Source organism: Excalfactoria chinensis, chromosome 8, assembly GCF_039878825.1.
Source record: "Excalfactoria chinensis isolate bCotChi1 chromosome 8, bCotChi1.hap2, whole genome shotgun sequence".
Classification (NCBI taxonomy): domain Eukaryota; kingdom Metazoa; phylum Chordata; class Aves; order Galliformes; family Phasianidae; genus Excalfactoria; species Excalfactoria chinensis.
Window position 1 is genome coordinate 10,543,537 of NC_092832.1, and position 27,336 is coordinate 10,570,872.

The 27,336-nt window shown below is 37.7% G+C and overlaps 1 protein-coding gene across 3 annotated transcripts; it reads left to right on the forward strand.

The window, feature by feature from the left end:
- The first annotated feature begins 1,910 nt into the window (after positions 1-1,910).
- Positions 1,911-27,065, forward strand: BRDT (bromodomain testis associated). Of its 3 annotated transcripts, XM_072343013.1 has the most exons (21): positions 1,911-2,077; positions 3,758-3,868; positions 7,438-7,682; positions 8,589-8,726; positions 9,432-9,558; positions 10,792-10,964; positions 12,031-12,402; positions 12,989-13,117; positions 13,308-13,496; positions 14,803-14,984; positions 15,058-15,350; positions 15,444-15,557; positions 16,597-16,728; positions 17,619-17,683; positions 18,820-19,033; positions 19,808-19,920; positions 21,140-21,269; positions 22,757-22,821; positions 23,189-23,337; positions 24,790-24,949; positions 25,967-27,065. In XM_072343013.1, exons 3-21 carry the CDS (start codon positions 7,476-7,478, stop codon positions 26,033-26,035), a joined length of 3,021 nt encoding a protein of 1,006 aa, XP_072199114.1. In that variant the 5' UTR covers positions 1,911-2,077; positions 3,758-3,868; positions 7,438-7,475; the 3' UTR covers positions 26,036-27,065. The 3 variants fall into 3 exon arrangements, with proteins under 3 accessions (XP_072199114.1, XP_072199112.1, XP_072199113.1); XM_072343011.1 differs by lacking the exon at positions 3,758-3,868; XM_072343012.1 differs by lacking the exons at positions 1,911-2,077; positions 3,758-3,868 and adding an exon at positions 4,997-5,089.
- The last annotated feature ends 271 nt before the right edge of the window (positions 27,066-27,336 follow it).

Below are 27,336 nucleotides of genomic sequence, written 5' to 3' on the forward strand. Positions count from 1 at the left end.
CAGCTAAATTACTCTCACCTGTGCTCCCACACCTGACCCTTGCCTCAGCTGATTAATCAGAGGTTCAGGCTGTGATTACCAATGTCCCATACAATGACATGCTCATTATCCTAGCCAGCTGCAACATAGAGTCAGCCCATTTTGCAAAAAGATACAACTGATGTGTGTTTAAAATTCAAATAATGCTGAAATAAACCATAACTAAATCAGAAAAAGATTATTCTCACTGAGACTTGTACCAGTGCAAGAACACTCCTTCAACAAAAACTTCTAAATTCAGTGGGCAGATGAAGCTGCAGGTGCATCTTTTCCAACCTCAATTTCTCTATAGTAGAACAGAGACTGGAAGAGTGGGGAGCATCCAACCCTTTTGATACACATGAAAGTGGTACTCAGATTCTTTGGAGGGAATCATACGATGGCAACAGTGCCACGTGTAACATTTTAAATAACAAATTAAATCCCTAATTAATGACCAAACACTCAGAGTTTTATCACGTGCTATCACTTTAGGCAAATATTAGAAAACTTAGTAGAGAAAAAATAGGTCCCTTCCCGACATATTCAAAGGGAAAGAGATGAAATTTGGACTCAATATGCTGTTTCATTTCTCCTGTTCATTGCACCCCAGTTGGTTCCAGTAATCACAAACCATACATAAATTTAGCACTAATATCAAGCATCATTATCCTGGGGAATGCAAGACTATACTGAACAACCTGGTCCTTTTCCCTTGACAATCAGCAATTGAAAAGGATGCCAAAAAGTTGGCTCTAACAGTTTTGCATATTAGAAGAGCTCCCTTTTCAAAGTCAGTGGAATTTCTAGAGTTTGCATTATTTTTCCATTCTCTCAGTATACCTAAAGGCCATGGGATGGGGAAAAGAACTGCTGCATACTTGTACAGAAGTTTGTGTTAAAGTCCTATTCAGGGAAGAAAGCACACCAGCCTTCTGCTACCTGAGGGTTTCTTTTCTGGCTCAGTTTAAAGAGGAACTAATATTTTCACAGGACACCCTCTCTCTCAAGCACAGATACAGTCTCAGTGAAGATATCCAGCACTGCTGGAAGAAAAGAAGCAAGCTGGCCCTTGGAAGTGAAGGTCTGATCAGACAGAAATGAATGTGAGGAGGAATCATAATCAGGGAGGGGAGTAAGGGCAAAGGAAGAACATGGAAGATAAAGGGTAAGCAGACATCCCTTACCAGCCCAACAAGCACTAAGGCCAGGCAGGAAGCAAGGCAGCCAGTTGGACACAACTGTTTTGGGTAAGATGAAGTATCAGGAAACATCCCAAGGCAAAAAAGATTAGCAACCTGCAGATGAGAAGAATCCAGGGGAGCAGTAGCAGAAGTATGGGAAATATCTCACTGGTTGACTGTCAGAAATATTTTACTGAGACGTAATAAAAGAGTTCATTAATTTCCAGAGAAAGATATAGTTGCCAGTTCCATCATCTCATAATATGCCATACGGTCCAAACCGAGATCATTCTGCAGTAGTGCCTTGGTCAGACACTCACTGAAGGCTGAGTTAACGAAGCATGAGATGTCTGTAGTAAGTGACACCACTCTAAATGGTGAAAAAAACAATAAACGGCAACAAGACTGATTTCTAGGATGGGTGAATTCTTCTTAACAAGTTTTCTGTACCTGTTATAGCCTTATGTGTACAAATATCCCAGTGTCATGTTTTCGGCTGGGAGTTAATTTTCTTTATAAAGGCTCATACAATGCCATGTTTTGGATTGTGATGAGAATAATGGTGATAACACACCAATGTTTTTAGATGTTGTAGAGCAGTGCTTACACTAAGCCAAGGACTTTTCAGCTTCTCACGCCACCCTGCCAGTGAGGAGCTGGGGGTGAACAAGTTACTGGGAGGGGACAGAACCAGGACAGATGCCCCAGACTGGCCAAAAGGACACCATATGATTCTGTGCTCAGCAATAAAAGCTGAGGGGAAAGAAGGAGGAGGGGGACGTTCGGAGTGATGGCTTTTGTCTTCCTGAGACACTGTTACACGTGACGAACCCTGCTTTCCTGGAAGTATCTGAACACCTGCCTGCTGATGGGAGGTAGCAAGTGAATTCCTTGTTTTTCTTTGCTTGTGCGTGCAGCTTTTGCTTTGCTTTGTAAACTGTCTTTACCTCAGCTCATGAGTTCTCACACTTTTACCTTTCTGATTCTGTCCCTCATCCCATCTGGGGAGAGCAAGTAAGCAGCTGTGCGATATCTAGCTGCTTGCCAGGGTTAAACCACAACATATGGGTACTCTGGCATGGTATCTCGTACTAATGTAGCTTTAATCTTAACTGGGAAAATGATTCAATGAGTTGAACAACCAGCATAGGGGAATAATCTTTGGTGCATCCTCACCTTGAATGTTGTGTGCAGTTCTGTTCTATGTATTATAAAGTGGGTATTAAGGTATTTGAACATGTCCAGGGGATGGTAACAAAACTGATAAAAGGGTTGGAGGGCAATATCCTGTGAGGGGAAGCTGAGACTTGGGCTGTCTAATTATGAGAATTCTGAGAGGTGACCTCATTGCTCTCTGCAGCTTCCCAAGCAGGGGAAATGGAGCAGGCTCTGCTCCTTTACAGAATGTGAAGGAATGGCATAACGCTGTGCCACGGGAGGTTCAGACTGGACATCAGGAAAAACTTCCTTACCATAGGGGTGGTCAAACATAGGTACAGGCTTCCCAAAGAGGTGGTTGTTGCCACAAGCATGTCAGTATTCAAAATGCCCTCAGTAAGATGCTTTAAGTTTTAATTAGGCCTGAAGTGCTTAGGCAGTTGGATTTTATGATGTCTGTAGGTTCCTTTCAACTGAAATATTCTGTTGTATTCTAAACTAAAGGCAACTCTTTTGAGGTAGTAGAGTTATTCCAAATTTACAGCAGTATCTGAGAGCTGAATTTGACCTATAAATTAAATCACTAGTCATCATTTTCAGTTTCTCTGTCTTGCTATAATCTTCCATAATCACATTCTGTGTGTGGGGAGCTTCAGTCCCCTTTGCTGTTTCCTAACATTTCTGAAGTATTCGATACTTGTGTGGTTATGTGTGCTGTTGCATTATTCACACTGTGAAGTGGTACTTTAAATATTCACTGGGAGAATAAAATGAACATGCTGTAAGCGATTGCTTTAGGGAAATACCATTCAATTATAATGAAGTATTCATTCATAAGGTTTTGCTCTTGTTTGCGTTTGGCACGTTACAAGGCTGATTCAACAGTCTCAGAGCCACAGCCAGAAACACAAAGTATACACCAGTGTGGGGAGTGGGACAGGAGGGAAGTAAGAACTTGATTCTGGCCCAGATGTATTACCTTTCTTATCACAAAGGTTCTGATGTTTTAAACTGCTGTTTAACATTGCTATGGACTGGATAAAAGCATGATAACCTCCATGTTTCTAAATCAGACTGTCTCTTGTAACAGAAAAATTCATCAGAAGATAGAGAACTAGCAAACATCAACTAATATCAACCATAGCAATTTGGGAGGAAAGGGGAGGGGGGAGGGGGGGGGGTATGAAAAACAAACAAAAAAAAATTAGCAAAATGCCATTTTTTCATTTAAAAATGAAAGAAATAGATAGTTTCCCATTGTATCTAGTTAATTATCTCCAACTACTTGTACTTTGCCACCCTTACAAGGATTTTAACTTTCCATTCTACTCATAGGAACTACAGATGCCTTTGTTGTAGGTCAGATCCCACTCAACAGATGTTCTCATTGCTTGTAGATATTTAACAACAATCAGTGAGACTTCATTTAATACGCTGAATAGCTGAATCACTTCCTACACAATATCTAATCCCAGCCACCAGCCTATTTCCCCAGTGATGCTCACCAGGTCAGTGGAGTCTTGCTTGTGGTTAGAATCCTTGCTGAATAACGCAGCTTCTAAAAAATGCCTAGCCCACTGCAGAAGAGTAAACTGTCATGACACATTCCACCAAACTGCCACTCCATCTCAGCCAATCCATCAGCCCCATAAAAATTGATAGTCTGGAACTGGTCAGATATCTTCTTCTAATCTCTCACCTGAATGGATGATGCTATGACCGTTTTGGAAATAGCAGGTACCGGGTGAAGACAAAAGCATAAAGGTGACTTCTTCTTTTACTCTTCTGTTGGCTTTTTCTCCCCTCTCCCCTTGGGTAATCTGCTGAGTGCACTGTGATCCAGAGGTCATAGCCAGCCAGAGTTTGTAGCAAGCACTAAAACTGCAGAACCAGCAAAGAATATTACAACAAGGTTTTTGGGTTGCTTTTATATGTTTTTCAAAATATCATATTTAAATTCAAGAAAACTATCCTAATGCATTCTTTTCTCAGCTTATTTTAACATCAGATATGTGTCAGACAGAAAACTGAGTTTTAAAGAAATCCCCAAGTGATTACTAACCAAACTAACATAGTTTTCCAACACAGCATTGCCCCACTCACAGGCACAGCCTATCCAATTTAGCCATCTAACATTTTTCACAGAACAAAGACAGATTCAAAGAGGTTAAGCAATTGCAAATTGGAAACTAAAGAGAAAAATCTAAGTAAGACAACAAACAAGTACATTCAAGAGACAAGAGTTTCTCTTCTTTTTTTCCGCTATTAGAATTTATACCATTACCTTTCCCAGCTCACTGCTTGATACAGAAACAATTATTTAATATATTTGCTTTTAAAATTCAGTAAGGGATTAGGATAGCATAGGCAGTCATGAATACTATGGAATGCTTAAACAGATATGATATTTCCGCATCCCTGTCATACCATCTATATTTTCATATCCCTCCACCTTATTTTATTGATTAACTAGTAAGTGAGTAAGTGCAGTATAAAAAACCAACTGGTGTCTTAGCCTTTAACAGCTGCTCTCATTTTATAAGGATAACTTCCCAATTAGAATTGATCACACACTAGGTTTCAGGTAAGGTTATAGGTACACAGCTGTGTTGGTAAGCCAGAGGACAGAATAGATTATAAAGACTTTTCTGTCCTTTCATCTATAGCTCTGTTCTTCCTTCTTCCCTTTGGTGGGGAGGCACTACATTCTGGCTTTTCATAAAACTGAGGTAAAAATGATATCTAGTCTATTCTAAGGGTACCAATTCAACTTTGAGTTATCTGAGGTCTATAACATAGGCTGATTATAATAGAAGTTGTAAGTCATTGGTTTTTGTGGCTCTAATACTAATAAAATGGTGCTCTGTGGAAAGATGTAAGGGAGGTATTGTCTTCCTGAAAGAAAATTTGGCTGCTCAGAGTAAGGAGGCTATGCTTAGATCTAGGTGGCTGTAGTATGTTAAAAATAAGAGGTTTTCTTCAATACTTGTTTATAGCAATTTTTTAAGAGATAATTTAGTGTTAGCTAACCAAAAAGCTGTTAGAAAGGCCTTGAGGAATGTTATTATTCAGTTGGTAGGATGCTAACGCTTATCTGAGCCGTTGCTTCTGACTAGGATGATGTGTTCTACTTCAGTTGGTATAATATTGACATAAAGCAAGGGAAAACAGCTTTTTTTTTTTTCCCTTTTCACATAAGTTAACTAATACTTGCTCTGAGATCTATCACAGATAGCAAATATTCTTTTCTTTAGAAATTAATTAAAAAAAAAAAAAGGCTTAGCTTACTTTCACTGTGGCGTGGCTCTTGGGAGATAAGGTGTCTTGCTAAAAGCACTGATTTCCATAGGGACATAATACATAAAAGCTATATGCTTTTTACTTTTTTACTCTTAAATTGTATCGTATTGGCTGAAACCCCTCAAACAAATGTTAAAGGGGGAGTACCCAAACGTTCTCAGAGATTGCTGACCAGCCTCAGCACCTCAAGAATGCACAGGGATGTGAAAAGCTTTGAAATCAAACTACCTAGCTGGCTACAACCTCATCACACTCTTACTTTAGAATGCAAACTCTCATTTTACTTTTAACCAGAGCATTATGTGACCAAGGTGAAGAGAGGTGAGTACAGGGAGAGATGACTCAAGTATAAAGCCTTGTCTCTTCCCTTAGACAATGCAGCCTTGGCTCATCTGTTGGGACAGAAGTTAGTTTCTACACTGTAAATTAAGGCTAAAAAATCCAGGCACCTGGGCCCAAGACATTGTACATATTACATACACAAAGCCCTGATGTTTTGGTTTCCTTTTGCTTTGATACCATTAATTGTAAGATATCTGCCTAGTGTAAATGATGAGACTGAACACATGGGGGAGAAAGGAGAACGTGTCTTCAGCTTCAAGAGCTGTTAAAGGCTTGCTTTTAAATGCAGAAATAAGAACAAAGATGAAAGTAGGTGACGTGTAATGTCTCACAGAGTGTTACAGATGTAAGAGAAGAACATACATAAGACTGTGTCCTAGGAGTGTGCTGGTTACATTAGCTATTTAGCTACTTAAGACGTTTTCTAAAACTTTCATGAAATACTTCACATGGTGATCAAATCAGACTCTGTTTATGCTGCTTCTTTAGCAGAAAGAGGGGCAGCTAGAGAGTAGAGTAAGTAATACTTGATTTAATGAATGCACAAAAAGTAACTATTACCTGGATAAAACAGGGAGCTAATCTTAAAATATGAGAAGTGACCTTAATGCAGAGAAGGAAATGAGACTTTTAGCTTAATTTCTGCAACACAGTGATGGACTATGAGGGCAGACAGGAGCAGAAAATCATGTAATAGTGTTTACATCTTGCTTAGCCTGCTCCTGGTGTTATCCACTGTAAAACACGGCCACTCTGTCCTTGCCCATACCCTAATCCAGAATGGTAACAATTATCATAGCTGCTTATTGCAGTTTTTTCTTTTTTTTTTAATAACCTGAAATAGAGGGTGGAGAAGTTAATCTTTCACAATGCTATTGTATACAATAAAGCCAATGCACACTGGCAGAAAAAAACAGTTTCTTTTCAGACTTGTGTAGATTATATACTATTACAAAACGCACTTCTAAGCTAAAACATTTTATTGGTGGTGACAGGACTTTTCTGAGTTGAGTTTGGCAGAGGTGCATGAGGAAGGTAACGCATAGGTGTTACTTTGTGCTAGGTGAGACTTGTATGCACTGTAAAGCTGTTTCTTAGGTCAGCCTCTTCTGTAAGGCTCCATCTGCTGAGGTGGAGATGTAGAGAATGTCTTCCTAGACAGTGAAAGATGAACCCCTGAGGAAGCTTATTCCCAGGGAAATCTTGCAGAACTCAACAAGCCTTTTTTAATCCTTTTCAAGTTTAACTATTGATAACTTAAAGAACTGAATGTGATAATTCAACACATCCAACTGGATGCCGTAAAACAAGTATGTCTCTGTTAAATCATAACTATGTCTGTGACGTATCACTGACACGTCACAAATAGAATATGAATACACCAACGGCAGTGGATCTAGATGTCTTTACTGAACAGTAATTTTCCTCCCTTCAGGTTAGACGTGTAATGAAGATCTTGGAAAAAGTGGATGTATGTTCTTGCTGAAGATGTCTCTTCCAAGCCAGCGTCGTTCTCTTATTACTAACCCTCCTCCACCAGAATATATAAACACCAAAAATAGTGGGTGTCAAACAAACCAACTTCAGTACTTACAGAGAGTGGTCGTGAAAGCCTTGTGGAGACACAACTTTTCCTGGCCGTTTCATCAGCCTGTAGATGCAGCAGCACTGAATCTTCCTGTAAGAACTGTTTCAGAAATAGACTATTATCCCATAAAGTATTGTAGTATTTGTGAATTAAGATCAGAAGTCTACTTTAGCATGAGAACTGCTTTTATCACTTCCAAGGGCAAGAAAACTATGCTTTCTCTCACTGGTTAATACTAAGTGTTACATCTTTGTTCACTTTCCTTTCTGAGACTGTCAATATTTCTTTATGGAATAAGAGCACTCACATGGGCCTTACAGAGCTTCTTGATGTTGGTATTCTGTGCTGCCTATCTTCTAATTCCCCACTAACTGAACTGTGTTTCTTAATACTGGGTATAACAACGTTTTTTCTTTTCTTCTTGACTTTTTCTTTTTCTTTTTTTTTTTTTTTTTTTTTTTTTTTTTTTTTTTTTTTTTTTTAAGGGGAAGTTGCCAATCTCTTTCTAAATACTTTGTGGTGAAAAAAGCAGATCTGATCCTAAAATAAATAGGCAAATGTGGAACCAATTTGATGTATTGCACTATGATTTTTGCCATGTGCAAAATCATTAACACATTCCTGGACTAAACACAAGGTCTTGTGATAAGTTGACTTAATTTAGGTACCTTAATACTCCAATTTTGGATCACTGCAGCTTTTTCAGTCAAATGAAAACATCAGTAATTGGCATAGTATTCCAGGTATTTCAGCTTACCTGGAAGGTACTAATTTTGTCAAATGAGTAGAAAGGTGATAACACCATGGTATGGTTTCTTCAGTTCATTATTTTCCAACTTTGGTGTTTTTAGTCCTCTCATGTCCAAGAGTAATTGTACATAATGTTCCATGAAACATAATGCAGTTTTTTCCTCTTGCAATCTAATTTTTGTAATTGTGTCAGAATCATAATGTCCTCACATTCAAGAGATTTGTTGTGACTCTTCAAAAAAACACAGGATTACTACAGCATTATAAAGAAACCCATGGACCTGGGCACAATTAAAAAGCGTCTGGAACATAAGTACTACACAAAAGCTGCAGAATGCATTGATGACTTCAAAACTATGTTCTTGAACTGCTACATATATAACAAGGTAAGTGAAACAAACACCTCTTATTAGTAATCAATTATAATGAATGCCAACAAGTCTAAAACAAGTGGATACTTCTAACTACCTATAGAACTTGTCAGTGTCTTCAAGATTTCTTGAAACTAGTTCTGTTTGAAATGGGAGAAGGCTTTGTGGCTAGATTTGACTGAAGACAGAGGTGAGGCTTAACTTGCTGTTAATATCTGAATGCATGGTTGTCATAGATTGAGGGTTCTGCTGGCAAAACTTCAAGGTTTACTTTGCACAGCTTACAGCACAGTCTAACAGCTAGACAAGTCCAAGGCCAATTACTCTGAGGCATGCTTCTCTCCTCCATTAAGCTTAAGACAAGCTAACTTAAGCTGAAGTGTGAGTATCTCCCTGAGCTTTGACTGTGCTTCAGTATCTTTGAGCTTTCTTCAGACTGTAAGAATGAATAAAGGAATTGCAGTTCTGCTCTTTCTTTCCCTTTGCTATGGAAAGCATGCAATTATACAAGTAAGTAGGACAGGGCAGTGTGGGGGAAAGGGGCTGTTATTTCAATAGGGAAGTAACTTGTATTAGATAGGGAATAGGGATGACTAGTGCCTCTCTGGTACAGCTTACCTGTTGCTATCTATTCAGTATAGACTACGGTTAGTTGAAAAAGTAGCACTTTATTACTGCAGCTTCTCCTACACTCTGAATGCTATCAACTTTATTTTGCAGGCAGGTGATGACATTGTTTTTATGGCCCAAGAACTAGAAAAAGTGTTCATGCAGAAAATAGCACAAATGCCACCAGAAGAAATACTGATTCCTGACAAAGGAAAAAGAAAAGAAAAGCTGCCAGAAGGTAATGGCTATGTGCTGTATTGTTAACATTAAATAAAAGCTGGGAACAGAGAGTTCCCTGTAACTTGTCAGAGCTCAGCCCAGGAGTGGTCAGGATGCTCTCCGTCTTTCCCAGAACATACTGGACCACCAACGCTACTGCTTTGGTAGACTCAGTGCTGCTGTAATATCGTAAAGGAACCTTCTACTAATGAAATGTATTTAAGACAAGGAATAAAAACTCATCAGAATATGAAAACTGACAACACCATCAGTAGTGTAATAGCATACCTTCATATGTGAAACAGAGTGCTGTTGTCCACAAGAAAGATGATTCAGTCAAGACATCTCAAACTAATGAGGAAATTATGCACTAGGTACTACAAATTACATTGGGAAGTCTAATTAAAGTGGTCCAGGAGATTAGCTTCAATTCATTATTCATCTTTGACCTCCTGTGTTGTCTTAATTGCTCTTGTAACATGCTTCATTACGTTGAAAAATGTTTCACTTCAACAAAATCCTGCTTTCAACATTGTCAAACAAATATTTTTATTAATAGAAGTGGGGATATTTAGTGTCTTGAATTGTACATGCACCTCAGCAGGTGAACTAAGAGGTCTTCAGTGTAGTCTCCTGAGTGAGCCTGGAATCGATGTCAGTTGCTGGGTCTATGTTAGCTCTAATGAAAAGATGTTGTGCCTTAATAGGAATGATGTTGACAAATGTGTGTGTGTTGAACTGACATAAGCAATTCCCAGAAAGTTTGAGAAATGCATTGGAAACTGAGCAGGTTCTTAGATTATTATAATTATGGATGCACTCATAATTCAGTCTTGCACATACTGAAGCTCTTTAACACCACTTCTATCTTTTACATGTATAAACATGCAATTCATATGAATCTTGAAATGTTTGAAGGACTATAATTCCGTGTGTATGCAGAATGACTTAGTATTTTCTCTGCAAGTACTCCTCTTTTCTTACAGTATAGGGGGCTTAGCATGTTGTCTATTAAATCGCTGGTCTGAGGCTAATCCACAGTTTCCTTGATGCCAACTAGCCATAACTTGGCACAGTAGTCTAGCTGAAGTACTAAAAGAGATGAGTAGAGGATAAAAACATTGCTCTACATATCAAAGCTCGTATTTGTTATTTATATTGTTTGTGTGTGGAAGATGTATTATTTAAAACTGTCCAACATGATCAACTGTACTACTGAAGGAATAACTTGAAACTTTTTTAAATTAACCAGAAACTCAGCAGACAAACAGTGGGTCTTCATCTAAACAGAGCACAAGGCAGAAACAAGCTGAAAGTGGTGAGCAGTCTACATTGGTAACTCAAGAGCTACAGAAGGCTACACTACCTCCTTTGCCTGCAGCTCAGCTGACTGTTTTAATGCCAGCTGCCATCCCTATCACAAAAGTAAGTTACCTTAAATAATTTTCAGAATGAAAAATAGTGAAATTACTGCTCCAGGCATGAACAGCAAGACCACGGAAGTCATGTTTATTGCAGTATCTCGTCAAAACTTCTATTGTGACAGAGGATAATAAGAGATCTAACAGACCTTCTAGGCCTCTGTTAAATAACTGGGCTAACAATCTTTCTAGGAAGTATGCAGAAATAGGGATGACTGCTTGGTAGATTTTTATTTTTATAAATATGAGTTGAAGACTGTTTTTCTTCAAAGTAAAGTAAGAAGCTCATTCTTGAAATGTATTTCTATACTTCTGCAAGTTTCACCTTGATGTAGGAATTCTTTCCGTGTGATCTAGATAAAGGTTTTAAGCATTAAAATAAGCTCTTCCTAAGTTCTATTCAAAAACTTTTCATGTTTTCAATTTAAGTGCTTGAGTTCCAAAAGTAGCATATTAGTTGAAACACTACCTAGCTGGGAAAGGTGTTTATAGCTCACAAAAGCACTTAACTGCCATATGAATTGTATGTAGATGTCTGACACTTCTGATCAAACAAACAGGCTTGTACTGGCATAGCTTTCTTTATCCTTTTCCAACAAGCCACGTGTATTAGGTTCTCTTATGGTGTATATTTCCACTTAACTAGAGAGTCAGAAAATGAATGGCAAAGCATGTGCATCTCCTCTGGACCAAATACCACTTGGGGTTTAAAAAAATAAATAAATAAAAAATAAAGACACAAATCATTCTGCTAGTTTAACATAAACTGCAGTGACTTTTTTGCTTTCCATAGCAGTCATGAGTATTCCATAACCTACCGGTTTCTTTGTGTCTTCTCAATTGGCTAAAAGCTACCCACAACCTACTTCCCATTCTTTCCTTTAAACTTAAGTGTAAGCTTGAAGTTGGCTTGTAACGTCTTGTAGATTTTTGGTCTAAACTTGCTATAATACTATTTTCTTTTGGTTTTGATACTTCTGGGATTTTGGACACTTTTTTTGTGTGTGTAGTTTCAAAGCTGACCTCCCACTGTTCTGGGTGTTTTAAACTTAAAGATTTCATTTTTCTAGACAAAAAAAGGTGTGAAAAGGAAGGCTGACACTACAACTCCTACTACTTCAACATTCACAACAAGCAGTGAATCTTCTGCAACATGTAACAAAAGAAAAACTGTTAAGGCACGCAAAGGTGAAAATGAATGCATGATACCAAAGAAGATTTTGAAGAAGGACTTGCCAGATTCTCAGCAATCACCTAGAGTCCTTAAAAAGATTAAGTTACCAAAACAACTAAAATATTGTAATGAAATTCTCAAAGAAATGTTCTCAAAGAAACATTCAGCATATGCATGGCCTTTCTTAAAACCTGCGGATGTGGTATCCCACTCGCTTGGTGAGAAAAAAGGAGTTGCCAAATGTCCTACAGATCTGGGAACCATTAAAGTAAGTATATTTTGGAGGGGACTGGACAACTTCTGTGCTTAAAAAACTTGTGTAATGATGCTGGATTTTAATGGCATTAACTGAAAAAGAGCCATGAAAGCTGCTCCTGATTTGAAAGAAATAATTTGAGAGAACTGTACATAGCTGCTCTGCCCACTAAGAAGCAATTATTTACTGAAGTTCTTCAGCACCTCATGGGGACTATGTACATACTGGCTAATCCACCTTGAACAAGCTAATAGTAGTAGTGCAGAGAATTACCCATTTAAGCAGGCTGCTAATAAAGCATATTAAGTCTCTTTCAGTCTGTGTGATGATGTTGCTAGCACTATGTTAGACAAAATGCAGTTCTATACTGTCTACTTCTGTTTCTGTTTAAACCTCTTCAATCTTGCTGTAGTGAATCCTCAAGCACTGGATATTTGTGGCACCTTTCACCTTTCCTGTAGGTGGATACTGATGGCCATTAGATTACAAATACTAGGCAGATCTGTCTGAGACTGAGTTGGTTAGTCAATTTAAACCAAAGCTATGGAGGCACTTTAAAGTTAACACCTAAACTTGCATTCACTTTCTTTCCCCCTAGAAAAAAATGGATAACTTTGAATATAGAGACATACAAGAATTTGCCGCAGATGTTAGATTAATGTTCATGAATTGCTACAAATGTAATTCTCCAGACCATGAAGTGGTCGCCATGGCAAAAAAACTTCAGGTGAGTTATTACTTACGTCAGATTTGAAACAAAGAGTTGAGGATTTTCTTGGACATTTAGGCCCCGATGTACCATCTGCTGCGATCAGCTACTATGACTTGTAGATCTAGGGGAAAAAAAAAACAGCAGCTTCAGAGTGCTTTGACAAATCTGAAATGTTTATGTGCTGTTCCTAAACAAAATTCTTTAGGATGTTTTTGAGACCCACTTTGCCAAAATTCCTGATGAGCCAGCTACAAGCGTTCTTCTGCCACAGCATGCAAGAGACATTACAAAAGGTTATTCCAGTGATAGCAGCAGTGATGACTCTTCAGAAGAAAAATCATCTGAAGACTTTGAAAAGGAGAGAACAGTATACCTTGCAAAGCTTCAGGAGCAGGTAAGCACTAGTAGTCAACACTGGGACTGCAATCTGATAGTGTCCTTACAGTTGTCTATCCTAAGGCTTAGCGCCAAGCAGTGTTTACAGGACTCCATAGTCACTTGGATTTTGAAAAATTAAGCTTGATTCTGTTTGGAAGTACTTCCAAACATTAACAACCTGCAAGTGTACAGTGCCTCAGCAAATATATAAACTGCTTTTATTGAAATATGGTCTAGTGCTCTTGCCTAGTATTTTTTTTAGATAAGGCATGTCTTTTGAACAAAAATAAGACTGTTGCCATGATACCATGGATGACAGCATCCAGGTACTCCACACACAGCTTAGAATCATATGCTTCTAAATGGCATTTGCTTCATTTTATGTGGTAGAAAAGCTCCCTTATGCTCAGTATGTCAAGGTGTGTTAGCTCCTCTACATAGTTAGGAATGTGCTTTTGAGACACATAAAAGCAAGTCATAAATTCAATGTTAGAAAGCTTAGTATAAAATACAGCAGAGGTATTTCAACTAATGCCAACAGCATAAATAGCATGGCTGTGTTTTACTGTCTAACAGTGCGATGGTTCTAATTTTTGCCTGAACATAACAATTCAAGCTGCTGCTGCTGTATCTATAATCCAAGGAGGGAGTGAGCCTTGGATCTGCTAGTCAAATAAGGAAGAACTTAGTGTTTGTTTGTTTTTGCTGGAGTAGGACATATAACATGAGTTCATGAATATTAGTTTGAAGGTAACAAATTCTACAAGACAGCCTTCACCACAGCTAAGTATTTTTCCAGTGTGTTTGAAAACTATATTCTCAGTGTAATTCCTCTTTCTAATCTATAAGATGTTGACACAGCTTTTACAGAAAGATTCAAGTTTAAATAAACATGTGATAGGAAACAGCTAGCAGGAGAATAACATACCTTGGGTTTGCAGATTGATGATGCCCAAGCCCAGTTCAGCTAGTTCAATGCAGTAATCACATAAATGCTTTAGGTGCTTCCCAAATGCCTGAAATTAAAGAAAAGCTGCTGGATAGTACTACAATGGATTATATAGTTTTTGCAGTTTGTTGGAAGATACTCGCTTTAAGATGAGCCTGCATAAAAATAAGTATTCTTGTTTTCTAAACCTCTTGTCTGTGACTACTTTTTTCTTTTTTTCGAATAGACTAAGATGCTTGAAAAACAAGTCTTGTTTGGAAAGCAAACATTATTATCCGTTCTAATGCAAGAGATCAGATTTCACATACAGAACCAGTTCACCATTCCTACTACATTACTTAAGATTCCCATCTTTTCATTTTTCTTTTGATAGCTTAAAGCTGTTCACCAGCAGTTGCAGGCTTTGACCAGAGCATCCTTACCTAGACTGAAAAAGAAAAAACAGAAGGCTAAAAGAGAAAAGGAGAAGAAGAAGAGCAAAGCTAAAGCAAGCCTGATTCAAAAGAAGAAAGATCTAAAACACAAGAAGTCTAAGAAAAAGCATTCTTCAAAGATGTAAGTGTGGGGGACTTGTGTGGGTGTAAAATTATTTTAAACTACAGTTACTGCAGTAAACTTCTTTTTGCAGTCAATCAAAGAAAGTCATCCAGCAGGTCTTGTTGGCACATAAGTCAGAAGATGATGATGGTGCCAAGCCTATGAATTATGATGAAAAAAGGCAGTTGAGTTTGGACATAAATAAACTGCCTGGAGATAAGCTTGGAAAAGTAGTCCATATAATACAATCAAGAGAACCGTCGCTGAGGAATTCTAACCCTGATGAGATAGAAATAGACTTTGAAACTTTAAAGGCTTCAACACTCAGAGAATTAGAGAAATATGTGGCAACCTGTCTGAGGAAGAGACCAAGAAAGCAGTGTGGTATGTAGAATAAATGTTTCAAAAAAAACCGAACAGATTTTACCAGATCCATTTTCTGTTTTGCTGTAGTGTTAACTTCTATCTCTCACACAGACAAAAAAGCAATGAAGTCAAAAGAACAGCTTCTTTCTGAGAGGAAACAAGAGCTAGAGAAGAGACTACTGGATGTCAACGGTCAGATAAATCCAAAGAAAGAGAACTTCAAATGTAATGTGAAATTCATTTATTTGCAACAAAACCTTGAAGGGGCAATTTGGCCTGTGTATTATTATATAAATAGAGTCTTTTTCTTCGGAGTATTTAAGGTCTTAGATTTCCCTTTGCAGGGTTTTTAGGATTGCATTTGCTGCTGTGACACCATAGGAACAGGCAGTTACTTGTCCTGTATAAAACATCTTCCTTATTTCTCCTGCCTAATCCTTTAGTAGAAGTAAAAACATTTTTCACTTCTGCAATAGAAGACACGATCCAAACTTAACTAGCCCCATAACTGTCAGACTGATAGCCAACACTAAATTGAGAAATCTAGTTGGATGACCTAAAAATATCCTAGAAATCAAAGCTACAAGAAGCAGGTAAGTTATTAACATAATGTCGGGTGAAGATGGAGGAGGCAGACTAGAAAATCTTTTAAATTGGCATTTGGCCTCTTTAAAGGAGGGACTGAAGCTAGCATTTAACAAATACGTGTGTCCAAGGAAATAGGTATACATGTTGCTTCTTGTTTTCCAAGCTTTCGGTGGAGAAACAACTTGGAGAAAAAGCATTTTGTCTGAACAATATTGTAAATTAAGCTTAAACCAACCCTGAAGATGTGTAACAGTCATATGGTGAGGAGGTGGCAAAAAATTATTCTAGATTACATGCTGTTTGGGAAAGAGGAGAACTGACTATAGTAAAGGCCTCAGTACACAAGTCTGGCAGCACTAATAAGCACAGACTTAAGAGCAGGAAAAATTATAATGGAAACCATGCTTGAATTATGTCTTGCAATAGCTCATATTTTAACCTAGGTTGGGCTTTTAAGTTATGCGTTTACAGCTTCTAATTGGCTACTTCATTTATGCAAGCTTGCTGCTGGTAAATCTCTCTCTTCTACAAAGGTCTTGAATCTCTTGGTAAGATGACAGTATAATGATATAAGACCAGCAGTCATATGGGAAAACAGCCCTCATAAAGAAGATTCTAGGCTTGTATATGGAGACCTACTGCAGGCCATTTCAACCTCTTCCTTTTTATTCTGCAGTTGAAAGCAGTGCTGAGTCTGGTATTGGACCAAGCCGACTGAGTGAAAGCAGCAACAGCAGCAGCTTCTCAGACTCGGGCAGCAGCACTAGCAGTGCTTCCAGCTCCTCAGACAGCAGTGACTCTGAATCGGGTCAGAAAGATTTCTTTTGTTTCTGACTGGGCAGAATACCTGCCTACCTAATTCGCACCTATTGCTCCAAATGCTTACCAAGATCTCAAATCATTTTGTATAGTCTTCTTCTATGTTAAAGACTCAGTTCTAGCTGCTATTAAATGAATGTCTCAAAACTGAGTGAAAAATAAATAATGAAATGACAGTGAAGAACAGACTAAAATCTTCTAGTAAGATGTCTGTGTGTCTAGCAGAGACCTGGCTATCAGGCTATAGCTTACTGCTGTGGGTTTTTGCTTTGCCTTATCTTTTTTTTTTTTAAACCTACTTCTTGACAGTTGAATTCTCTTTCATTGTCTGGTCTGCAATACTGGAGGAGCCTTACCCTGTGGGTAAGGCTTTGTTCCTAATCCTGGGGACAAAATGGCCAACAGTGCTGACTGAAGAGCCAAACTCTGCTGGAGTGCTTAAGCATTCTCAAATTTATTCATGGTGTAGAGTAGTGCTGTAGCATCATGATGTTGGAATTACGCTACTCTATGTGGAACACTTGTTACTCTGCTGGGACAGAATAGATCCCCCCACATCTGAGTGGTAGGCATCCATACAAGGCAACAGTCTAAAGTTAGATTAATTACACAGTTGGCCCTTGAATGCAGGTCAGCAAATGGTGGAATCATTGAGGGTAGCAAAGATCTTGATCCTGCAGGGATTTGTATGTGTTAAATCTGGGAGAAGTTCTGCAAAAGTATCAATTTGAAGTATGCAAGACCATTCCTTTCCATGTGAAGTTTGGCTGTTGGGTACACACCCACCTTGCAACTTGTATATTTAAATAATGCTACATACACAGATGACTTTTCTTTTTCCCCATTCTTCTCTTTCTGCTCACCTCACTGGATTTACAGTTATGGAAACATGCTCAGAACAGAATGGAATGAAGCCAAACTGCCTAACTTTGGAACAACCTAAGGTATACTTGACGTGGATATACCTTTTGATCTCAGCAGTTAATTGGTACATGCAACAATATTAAAAAGTGCACAAGACAAGCAGGGAATAATGAACATAATACTTCTTGCTCTGTAGGACTGACTTAGTAATGTAAAATCTACTTGTTAAAAGTATCTTTTGCATCTTTGCAGAAGATGAGTATAAAAAAAAACTCCTGAGGTTTTTACCCATTGTGAATACTAGAAATTCTCTGTTGGATGAAGGTGGGAGAAGAACAAAAGTTGCTTACTTCCTTCTCTGCCACCCACTGAAAATCCTTTCCACTTCAGTCTTAAGTATGAAACTGACCACTGTGCAAAGCTCACTTCATTTCTTTTTCAATACAAACAACCTCACTTTTTCAATTGATTGAATGATTATCCCAATCCTTTTCTGGATGCTTGCTATAACTAGGGTATCATTTAGACCAACGACAAAGCATTACATAGAAAGACTTAATGCCTTTAGGACACATCTAGATAGTGAGAGTTAATTCCAGTCTGTTTTATCTTTGCCATCTACAATTTCACTTAAAAGTACCCCAGATACAGACATCAGATTTCCAAGATCAGCAAAGCCTTCTCCTTACAACAGACTTGTTTCACTTGAATTGCTTAGCTTGATATAGCAATTGGTTCTGCAGACTTAAAAAGATGCAGAAGGAGCACATGAGTAACAGTCAAGGACTTGAGGGGAGGAATTATGCAATGTTTTTTTATTTTTTTTTTTTCCCCTTCCTTCCCTAGAAAGCTTAGTCTCTGCAATAAGAAATAGCTTCTGTAATGACAAAGTGACAACAAAATCTTGAGAAAACAGGATGCAGGAAAGCGTCTGCTTGATCAGTTACAAAGTTTTTGCTTTGAGTATCAGGAAACTTAATAGTTGATGACAAAACACAGGGTGATGATCTAGTGGGTTTCTGTATCTATCAGACCAAGGCAGAGCACTTTACTCCACTGGGCTTTGTCATCTACGCTCTCAGGGACACCACACTACAACAAGGACTACAGCATCTGATAAACAATGTAAAGGGAGGGAGAGAAAGAATCAGTTATTAAAAAGAGTTGGTGTTTTGGTTTTTTTTTGAGCATGTTAATTAGTGTTTTCTCTTTGCAGAGAACATCACTGTGCTTACAGAGGACGCCCTACAATGCTGTTCTGCAAGTACAGCCCTCATCTATCGCTAGTAGCCTGCAAAGCTATGAATCACCCAAACCACAGCTGTTGTCACCTGAACCACAGCTGTTGTCTCCCATTGGGCTACAGAAGCTTAAGCCTTTACAGAGTAGATCTCTTAAATCAGCAGAACAAAATACCAAGTCTCCCCCAGGTAACAACTTTTTGGCAGGAATCATGGCTATTTGAGTGAACCTTGAAGAAAAAAAGGTGGTAGAACTGGTGTTCACACTCCTCAGTAAGCTTATCTTGAAGTTTTGGAGGTTATTGGGTGAGTAATAGCAAAGGTTCTTGCATGGCATGAGTTATTAGGAGAATGGTAAAAGAATGTCAGATAGGATAGAGTTTCAGATTATCATGGCACTGAGACTGGGATAGTACGCTATCAAAACAGTGAGGTTCATGCCTGCCTCCCTCCCTCAATGAAGAGAGCCACCAACTGGAGGCAAGATGGGAAATGATGCATTAATGAACCTAAGGTTACAGGAAGTACTGAACACTTCAAGGCAGGAGTTAAATGCTTAAATTTTTTGCCATCATTGTTCAAGTTAGCACATTATTACTTATTAGCTGAACTAGCACCGCAGGCCTCCTGAACTGATCAGTTATCTAAACATATCAGCTATAAAGTGCTTAGAAACATGATTAATAAGTTACTGTTTCCTTTTCCTTAAATTGGAAGGTCTCAATTCAGACACTCCTCAGTTTAGTAAAAGACAACTTGAGCCAGTAGCTGATTATCTGGAATAAAATAAATAAAACCTAATTTAAAAAACAAAACAAAACAAAAAAAAACCACAACTGTCTCAGTGCAGCTGGGTTGCAGGTCTTTGTAGTTAGAAAATCCACAGCTCTGAACAATTTGAACAATGAGATGCAGAACTGCAGCATGTAGGCTCTGGGAAACCATTCACCTTTTCTTTCTCAGGTATGCTTGCAGGTGTTTGTGCTTCGCATGATACTTCAGCCAAGCAAATGCCTCAGATTGCTCCAAGGACAGATCAGCCTTTTGATGACCAGTGTACACAGGCTGTTCCAGAGGTGAATACATCTCTCCAATACATTCATTTCAAATAACTATTTTAAAGTATATCTATTTCTTTAAATTGATATAACTATAACACTCCTGTCTTGAGTTTGATGTAAAGAAAGCTGCGGTAGATCAATAATAAAACATTTACCTAAAAATCCCACTAAATACGTAACTCCTATCCTTTACTAGGAGCATGAATTCATTGGCCACAATAAAAATAAATAAATAAATAAATAAAGGAAGAGTTTGTCATTGACTGAAGACTCACTTATTCTCTTTATCAGTGCTGAAGTTTAAATTCAGGCAGTCCTTGTCACATATGTCAAAACCTCACCCTGTAAACCTACAGTTGTGCTGAAGAGATGAATGATTTATACTGTATATTCTTGCTCTCTAGAAATATCAAGTTCCAGAAGCTCAAGAAGAATCTAGAGGCTTTTTCTTGTTGTGAAATACTTAAACACCATCTCCATGTTCTTGGAGAGTATGCTGCCTAGCAGGGCCTCTGTATGTGTTAGACTACATAAAGAAGCCATTGATGTCATTGCAGCAGCATGATCTCTTCTGTCTTTGGATACTGAACTGTCTTTCTCAGTGTGGCTTTGAACACAGCTAGCTGCATTGCTTTAACCAGGTTTTAATAGCCTTACTTTCTGCAGTGAGTGGAAACTAACTCTTTTTTGGAGCTAGGAGCACAGGAATGCATTGCAAGAAGGGCCACAACAATTCACCCTTTCCCTTTCACATCTAACACCTAAAGTAGCAGCAAGCAGTAGGTTTTATAAGACTTGGTTTTGTGCACTACGTTCCAGTGCTCAGTGGTAACTACATGATCTTGCACAGAGAAAAGATTACTGAATTAAAGTAAATGAAGTGTTCTCTATTCACAAACTGGAGTATGGGGCAACTAGCTTCACAAAAGGTCCACCTTCTATTACATTGTATCATGTTAAGTGTTAAAAGCTTATACCAATTCTTCATTCTAACCGGTTCATCACTTCAAATTTCTGAGCAGTTCATAGTCTAAATACTAATTATGTTAAGAACTTGTTTTACCTACCATTATACGAACAGAATCTAGTTCTCTAGTTTTTACAGAGGCTAGAGCAACACCAGCTTACTGCTCTGAGCTTCCAAAGTTTCAATACTATTATCATATAATGATAATTAACACGTTAAGCATTTCAGAGCACGTTTTGAAGTATAATTTCTCTATCTCTCTTCTAGGTATCCAATACAGCTTCCCATGTTGACAGTGCTGATGGGACTAAAGCTGAAAAAACGTTAATTAATCTAGATGAAATTCAAAGCAAGGCCAGTGAGAGGACCACTGATTCAAAATCTATAAACCAAGAGAGTATGTACTGTCATAAGAAATAATTGATGTAAAGACTAGAAAGTTAAGCACATATGAATTTGTCTTGAAGAAATAAGATGTTGAACACCTGTGCATGAGTCAGTTGACAAAATAATTTTCTATGTTTTTAGTGTGTTTCCTTGTTGTTTTGTTGGTTTTTTTTTGTTGTTGTTGTTGTTTTTTTAAGAAAAAATGAAATCACAGATCCTTTCTTGTTCTGTGCAAAAATACAGAAAGCAAAATGAGTTAGTACTGACTTCAGAAAGTTAATTAATGGTAATTTAGTATTCCAGGAAGCTTGAGAGTGTTGAGTGAACCTCCAGGGAGCTCATTCCCTACGAGCACTTTATACTTTTAGAGTAACTATCTCCAGTTTTTGTGATGAAGAGCTGATAGTAAAGAGACATCAAGTAACCGCAAGTTTGTTCCTTGAGATTACAAGTAGGCAGGTCCCCTGGAAGCTGTGCTCCATACAGAAATGCATCAGGCTTCATTAATATTGCAAACTCAAGACTGCTGGGCTAGATATGGAGTGCCCTCAATGCTACTAAACACAATTACTTGTTCTTTCGTTCCTTCTTTGCTATTCCTCACATACAATTGAATAGGGTGGGAACAAGCATCTGAAAAACTCAACTGAAGTAAAAGCTGCAGTCTTACCACAGATTAGTTCTTTAACTCTAGACAAAGGATAGTTTCACTGTATTTAAAAAACAAATAAGAGAAAAGAACATCAAGATGTGTCATAGGCGAATCAAATAGTCTTGTAATATTCTTTTGGTGTTCTGGAATTTAAATTCCTGTCCAATATATATTTATATATACACACCATATATGCCCCATATATAATACCAGGATTGTGATAGTTTTTATACATTAGAGTGCTGGGAAAACAAGCAGAAATGAATGAAGCTCACTGCTTAATGTTCATAGGGATAGCAGGAGGATGCAAGCATAGCCAAAACTATTCCCTACTGCTTAGTCTTTAGTCCTCTTAATTTTGACTGATTTTTCATTTAATTTGTCCTACTGTTTCTTCTTCCCTTCCTTGTTCAACTCTGCATGTGCAGGTATCTGTGTTGGGGGGGGCCTGTTTAATACAGGAATTATCTTGTGATAAAACTGCTTTTGAGCATGTGTGAGCCTCAGCATTTTATTTTAAAAGTAGCTCTGTGACCCCTTCTGTAACAGTGGCATTAGGCTGTACCTACAGTGATGTGTGCTCCAGCTGTCCTTAGTGTTAAGAAAAAGTCATTCCATTATTAGCTTCTTCTGTAGAAAGCCTGAATATTAGGAAACACTACCAGTATTTGGGAGTGTTTTTGTCACTAAGAACCATATAATTTAATTTAAAAAATAATAATAATAATAAATCAGTAGTGTGAATTAAGTCATTTTATACATTAACTAAACAAACTATTTTAATTTGAGGTAACACAATCCATAAAGTCGACATGAATAAAAACCCATTCTTACTCTCCCATCAGGTCACGGTAATAAACCTAATGGTACAAAGACTCCAGAGAAAAAACCCCAGAGTTCTCCAGAAAGGGTAGGTGTGGTGTTGTACATTCATGTTTTCTGGAATTAAAGTTGGAGAAGTGAACAGAAGGGATTGCATAAGAAGAGCTGCAAATGTCATTGGTTATTATACTACTTCATTAGAGAATTTCAACACTGACAAAATAATGTATTGAATTCTGCTTGAATTGCTTTGTTTGCTCCAATACTCTTAGAAAAGGAATTTTTTTGTTGTAGGTTGTCTAAGTTCCCCAAAAAGAATGTTGATCTAATGTAGGAATTAAGTAGAAAATGGATAACTGAAGGGACAAAAAACAACTTTAGTAGCTGTATTGTTGCATCTTCCATGTTTTCCTTTTTTTGTTTGTTTGTTTGTTTCTCCTTTTTAATGATTTTAGGCCACAGAAATTAAGAACATAGACTCCTGGGTAAGCTTATGCAAAACGATGATGCTACCAGCTCCAATAAAGTCATCTGCTGAGAGCTTCAGGCATTTCAGAAAAGTAGCCTTACAGAAGGCAGCTGGGCAAGCACGGGAAAAAGAGAGGTTTGTTACAATGTTTAAACACTGATCTATTTTTTGCTTGTGTTCAGTTTATGTGCATGGTCTATCATCTGCATACTTGAGTAATTTTGTGGGCTGAATTTAAGAAAAATTAGCCTTGGACTGCTTAGACAATGCAAAAAGTGTTTCACATCATGAATAATGATACAAAAGTGTTGAAGACTTAATGCTTAATAAACTAATAATATCATTATCTAAAGTTGCTTTATAGGTATGGTTAGAGCAGGCACTGTTACTGTTGAAGACACTGGCTTGCAACAGTAATTGTTGTGAAGCTCTGGTATGGTGTTCTGTAATTGTGCTCAGCATATTGTAGAAGAAGTGAATTTACTAAAACAGTTCTGTAATTTAGTAATGATTAGCTAAAACCTCTATGGTTGTGTCTTGATGTATTACGTGCTTAGACAAAGAGGTAAGAAAATAAGCAGATTTTGAATTAACAAAGGTTATAAGCATGTGTTATAAGCTTATAAGCATGTTATTTGCTGTTGAGAAGTTTGATGCTGAGTTGCTTGGCTATTCAGGAATGAATTGTTCAGATTAGGCAACTGCCATGTGTCAGATACCTGTAGTATTTGGGGGAGGGAATGTTGTGCATCCTAAACACATAAAGTGGTTTTTTTTCCCCCCTTACAAATCAATATTATTTCAGCAAACTCTTAGATGTTCCTTTCCTTCCCTTTGCTGCTTTTTTTCCCCCAAATGTATGTTTTGGATTTATTGTTTGCTTTTACTTCTGTTGGAGCACTCAGTTCCTCTGGTCATGATCAGAATTCATACCTGCACTCAATATTCTACTTTTCTACATTTATAGTCAGAAAAATCCATATCTTACTGATATCTGTATAGTTCAATAATACAAAAGTATAGTTGTAATTGCAGAGTAAATGAATAGTCAGAGGGTATCTAAGAAAAGACTCGTCAGTGCTGAGGCTTTCAGTTGAGATGGATGCTCACCAGTGTTGAGGCTTACCACAGAAACTCCAGAAAGAGACACTACTTTAGTGGTGGTCAGCCCTTAAATGGGATCTAGGAGAAGTGGAGTCAAGCTCTACCCCTTCCAGGAGCACAGCTGAATTACCTTCACCTGTGCTCCTGTGGCTGACTTAACACTTGCTTCAGATGGTTAATCAGAGGTTCAGGCTGGGATCAACAGTTTCCCTTACAATATCCAAAGGGACAAGTAGGGTTATCTAATTTTCAATAAGTTGATGTTAACATAACTAAAGTAGTACCAGTGTGAACTACTTCAGATAGTAAAATCCTTTGATTGCCTAAAGAAGCATTCAATAGACAACCTCTATAGTAGTTATGATTAGCTATTTGCAACTACTGCTTGAGTGCCACATGTATTAAAAAAAAAAAAAAAGAGAGAGAGAGAGAGAGAGAGAAAAGATTTGAAGCCTGTACTTATTCCTTCTCCATTCTCTAAAGGGTCCATAAAGGCACAGGATTGGATGCCACAGCAATGAAAAACTGTAAGCCCACAAAAGAGGATGTGAGCAAACAAGTGCCAGAAGCTCAGCAACACCCTCTTGTTCAGGACCGTAACCTGGCTAGAAAAATGGAACAAGAACGCAGATGGAGAGAAGCAGTAAGTTGCTGACTCTTTTTGGTTAATCTTGTTTCAATTCTAGTGCACAACTTAGAAAAGAAAATTCAGGTCCTTCATAATAAGGACCTGAAGAACCAAAAACAACAGAATTCTGCAATTTGAAGTTAGACCAGAAAATAAAATAGGATGATTAAATAAATCTTTAAGTCACATTTAAAAACAAAAACAAAAAACCCTCATATTTGTAAGATGGAATGATACAAAGTTGGTAACAGATATTCAAAAAGGTTATTTATAAGGAAAGACTCACCAAGATGGATGCCCTTGCTGGGAAACACTGAGGCAATCTCCAAGAGATGCTGCCTTAGTGGTGCTCAGCCCTTAAATGAGGTCTAGAGGAGGTGGAGTCAAGCTTCACCCCTTCCAGGAGCACAGCTAAATTACTCTCACCTGTGCTCCCACAGCTGACCTGACCCTTCCCTCAGCTGATTAATCAGAGGTTCAGGCTGTGATTACCAATTTCCCATACAACGTTACACAGAATGTTACAATAATTGCATAACAAAATCAAGTTATTAAGAACGCAGAGATTCCCCTTTAGAACAACAAACCTTGAGTCTTTGCAAGCTGCCTTCCCTCTTCAAGATGCTAAAATACAACATGTCAGCAAAAGTGTTAGTCATACTGTACTGCTCCGAAATACCAACATGGAGCCTTTTAAAAACAGACTGGTCTTACTGGTATAGATAATGAGTGCTCTTTAATTGCTACTGTTTCTTAGGTTAAATATTTCTAAAACAGTTCAGTGTATAGTATTATGCATTCTGACTAAGATCATAATAAATCCAGATAAGGTCTCCTGAAGCTTTCATCCTGCTCAGCACAATTCAGGAAGGGCTTGAACAAATATGCATATGTAAACTAGTAAAAACAGAGGAAGCATATAAATTGTTGGGAAGAAGCTTTGTAGGTTTTTGTTAAATCTTTATATTTATCCTGCATAGAATATTTACTGCCTGACTACTCTGAGAAATACACTGGTTTGCTTTCTTGCAGACGGCTTGTACCATTGATATGAATTTGCAGAGTGATATTATGGCAACGTTTGAAGAAAACCTCGAATGAAAATGGCAGTTAATGTAGAACTGAACTTCGGTACTACTGCTGACTGTATGACTTTGAAAATATAAGAGTTAGGAGCTTAAACACTAAAATCACTTAAAGAGCATGCAAGCTCCTGTAAAATGCTTGATATGGAAAGCTTGCTCTACTGATATCAGTTCATATTTTGTGTGTACATATGCATGATTTTTCTAATCCTTTCATCCATTTTTTTTCCCAGAAACACTTCAGAATCTGTTATACAGTTCACAGCCAAATTCTCTTGGTTTTAGTAGTTAGTGCGCTAAATGTGCAAGTATAGAAACTACATTAAATCAAAGTCTTGCTAATTATATGATTATTATTAAGACAGTCATTAGCTATGATATTTGCACAAAGCCTGGGCTGTGAAAAAAGGTTTTATAACAGCGATTTCTACAGAGTGTGTAACATTACTTGCAATCAGAAAACAGTACTTCCTGGAATTCTAATCTCAGCAGTATATCTAATTCACTTGCAAATCCTATATACTTGCATGCCTTAAGGTAGACACGTTGATCTTCTGTTTAATGTACTTTACGTTAACGTTATCAGTGTGCAAGCATGTTTGCCAGACGATTCTGATTTTTCATGGAAAGAAATGATCTAAAATACTCCCCTTCTGAATCCAGTTTGAAGGGCTTTCTGTTTAATGCAAGTTTTTAATAATGTTGAGATAGTTGTCTGAAGTAGAAACTAGTCTTAAAGATCTATATCCTTGTTGATTACATACTATTTTCTCAAACTAAGTAAAGGATTAATTAGACATTTCTTTATAGAATTAATACCAAAATACAGCATGTACTATGGAAATGTTGGAGGAAGAGTCACCTTTGGGATAATCTGGCTTAGTGATCTCAAATTGTTTTGACCGTGCAGCCATCAGTAAGAAAAAAAAAAAAAAAAGAGCATGTAACAGGTATCCTTATTCATTTATAAGTTACGTACAACTGTACAAATATTACATGCACTGTAAAACATACAAAGATAGAAATTAAAGGATTAAATAAACACTACTCTGTATTTTTCTTCTTCTTTTTTTTAATGGTACCAAAAATAAAGTTTCTTCCTGCACCTCAGTGGATTGTCTCATGCACTCCCCTTTGTAGGCCACTGTCCTCACTAAAGTTCCCCTTGAAACTCTCTCCCCATGGAGACCTCTGGTCTGTCAGGCTCTTGAATCAAAACTGGAACTGAAGGGAACAGACCGTGTTGTAGTGAGGTCTGCTACAGACCACCCAATTAAGTGGACAAGGCTTTCCACAAACTACAGAATTTTCAGATAA

Bases quoted from the DNA above. Each gene is read 5' to 3' on its own strand.
- BRDT (XM_072343013.1), top strand. From the start codon at position 7,476: ATGTTCTTGCTGAAGATGTCTCTTCCAAGCCAGCGTCGTTCTCTTATT. The intron at 15,558-16,596 runs GTAATGTGAAAT...TTTATTCTGCAG, and splicing joins AAAGAAAGAGAACTTCAAAT to TTGAAAGCAGTGCTGAGTCT. The intron at 24,950-25,966 runs GTAAGTTGCTGA...GCTTTCTTGCAG, and splicing joins AACGCAGATGGAGAGAAGCA to ACGGCTTGTACCATTGATAT.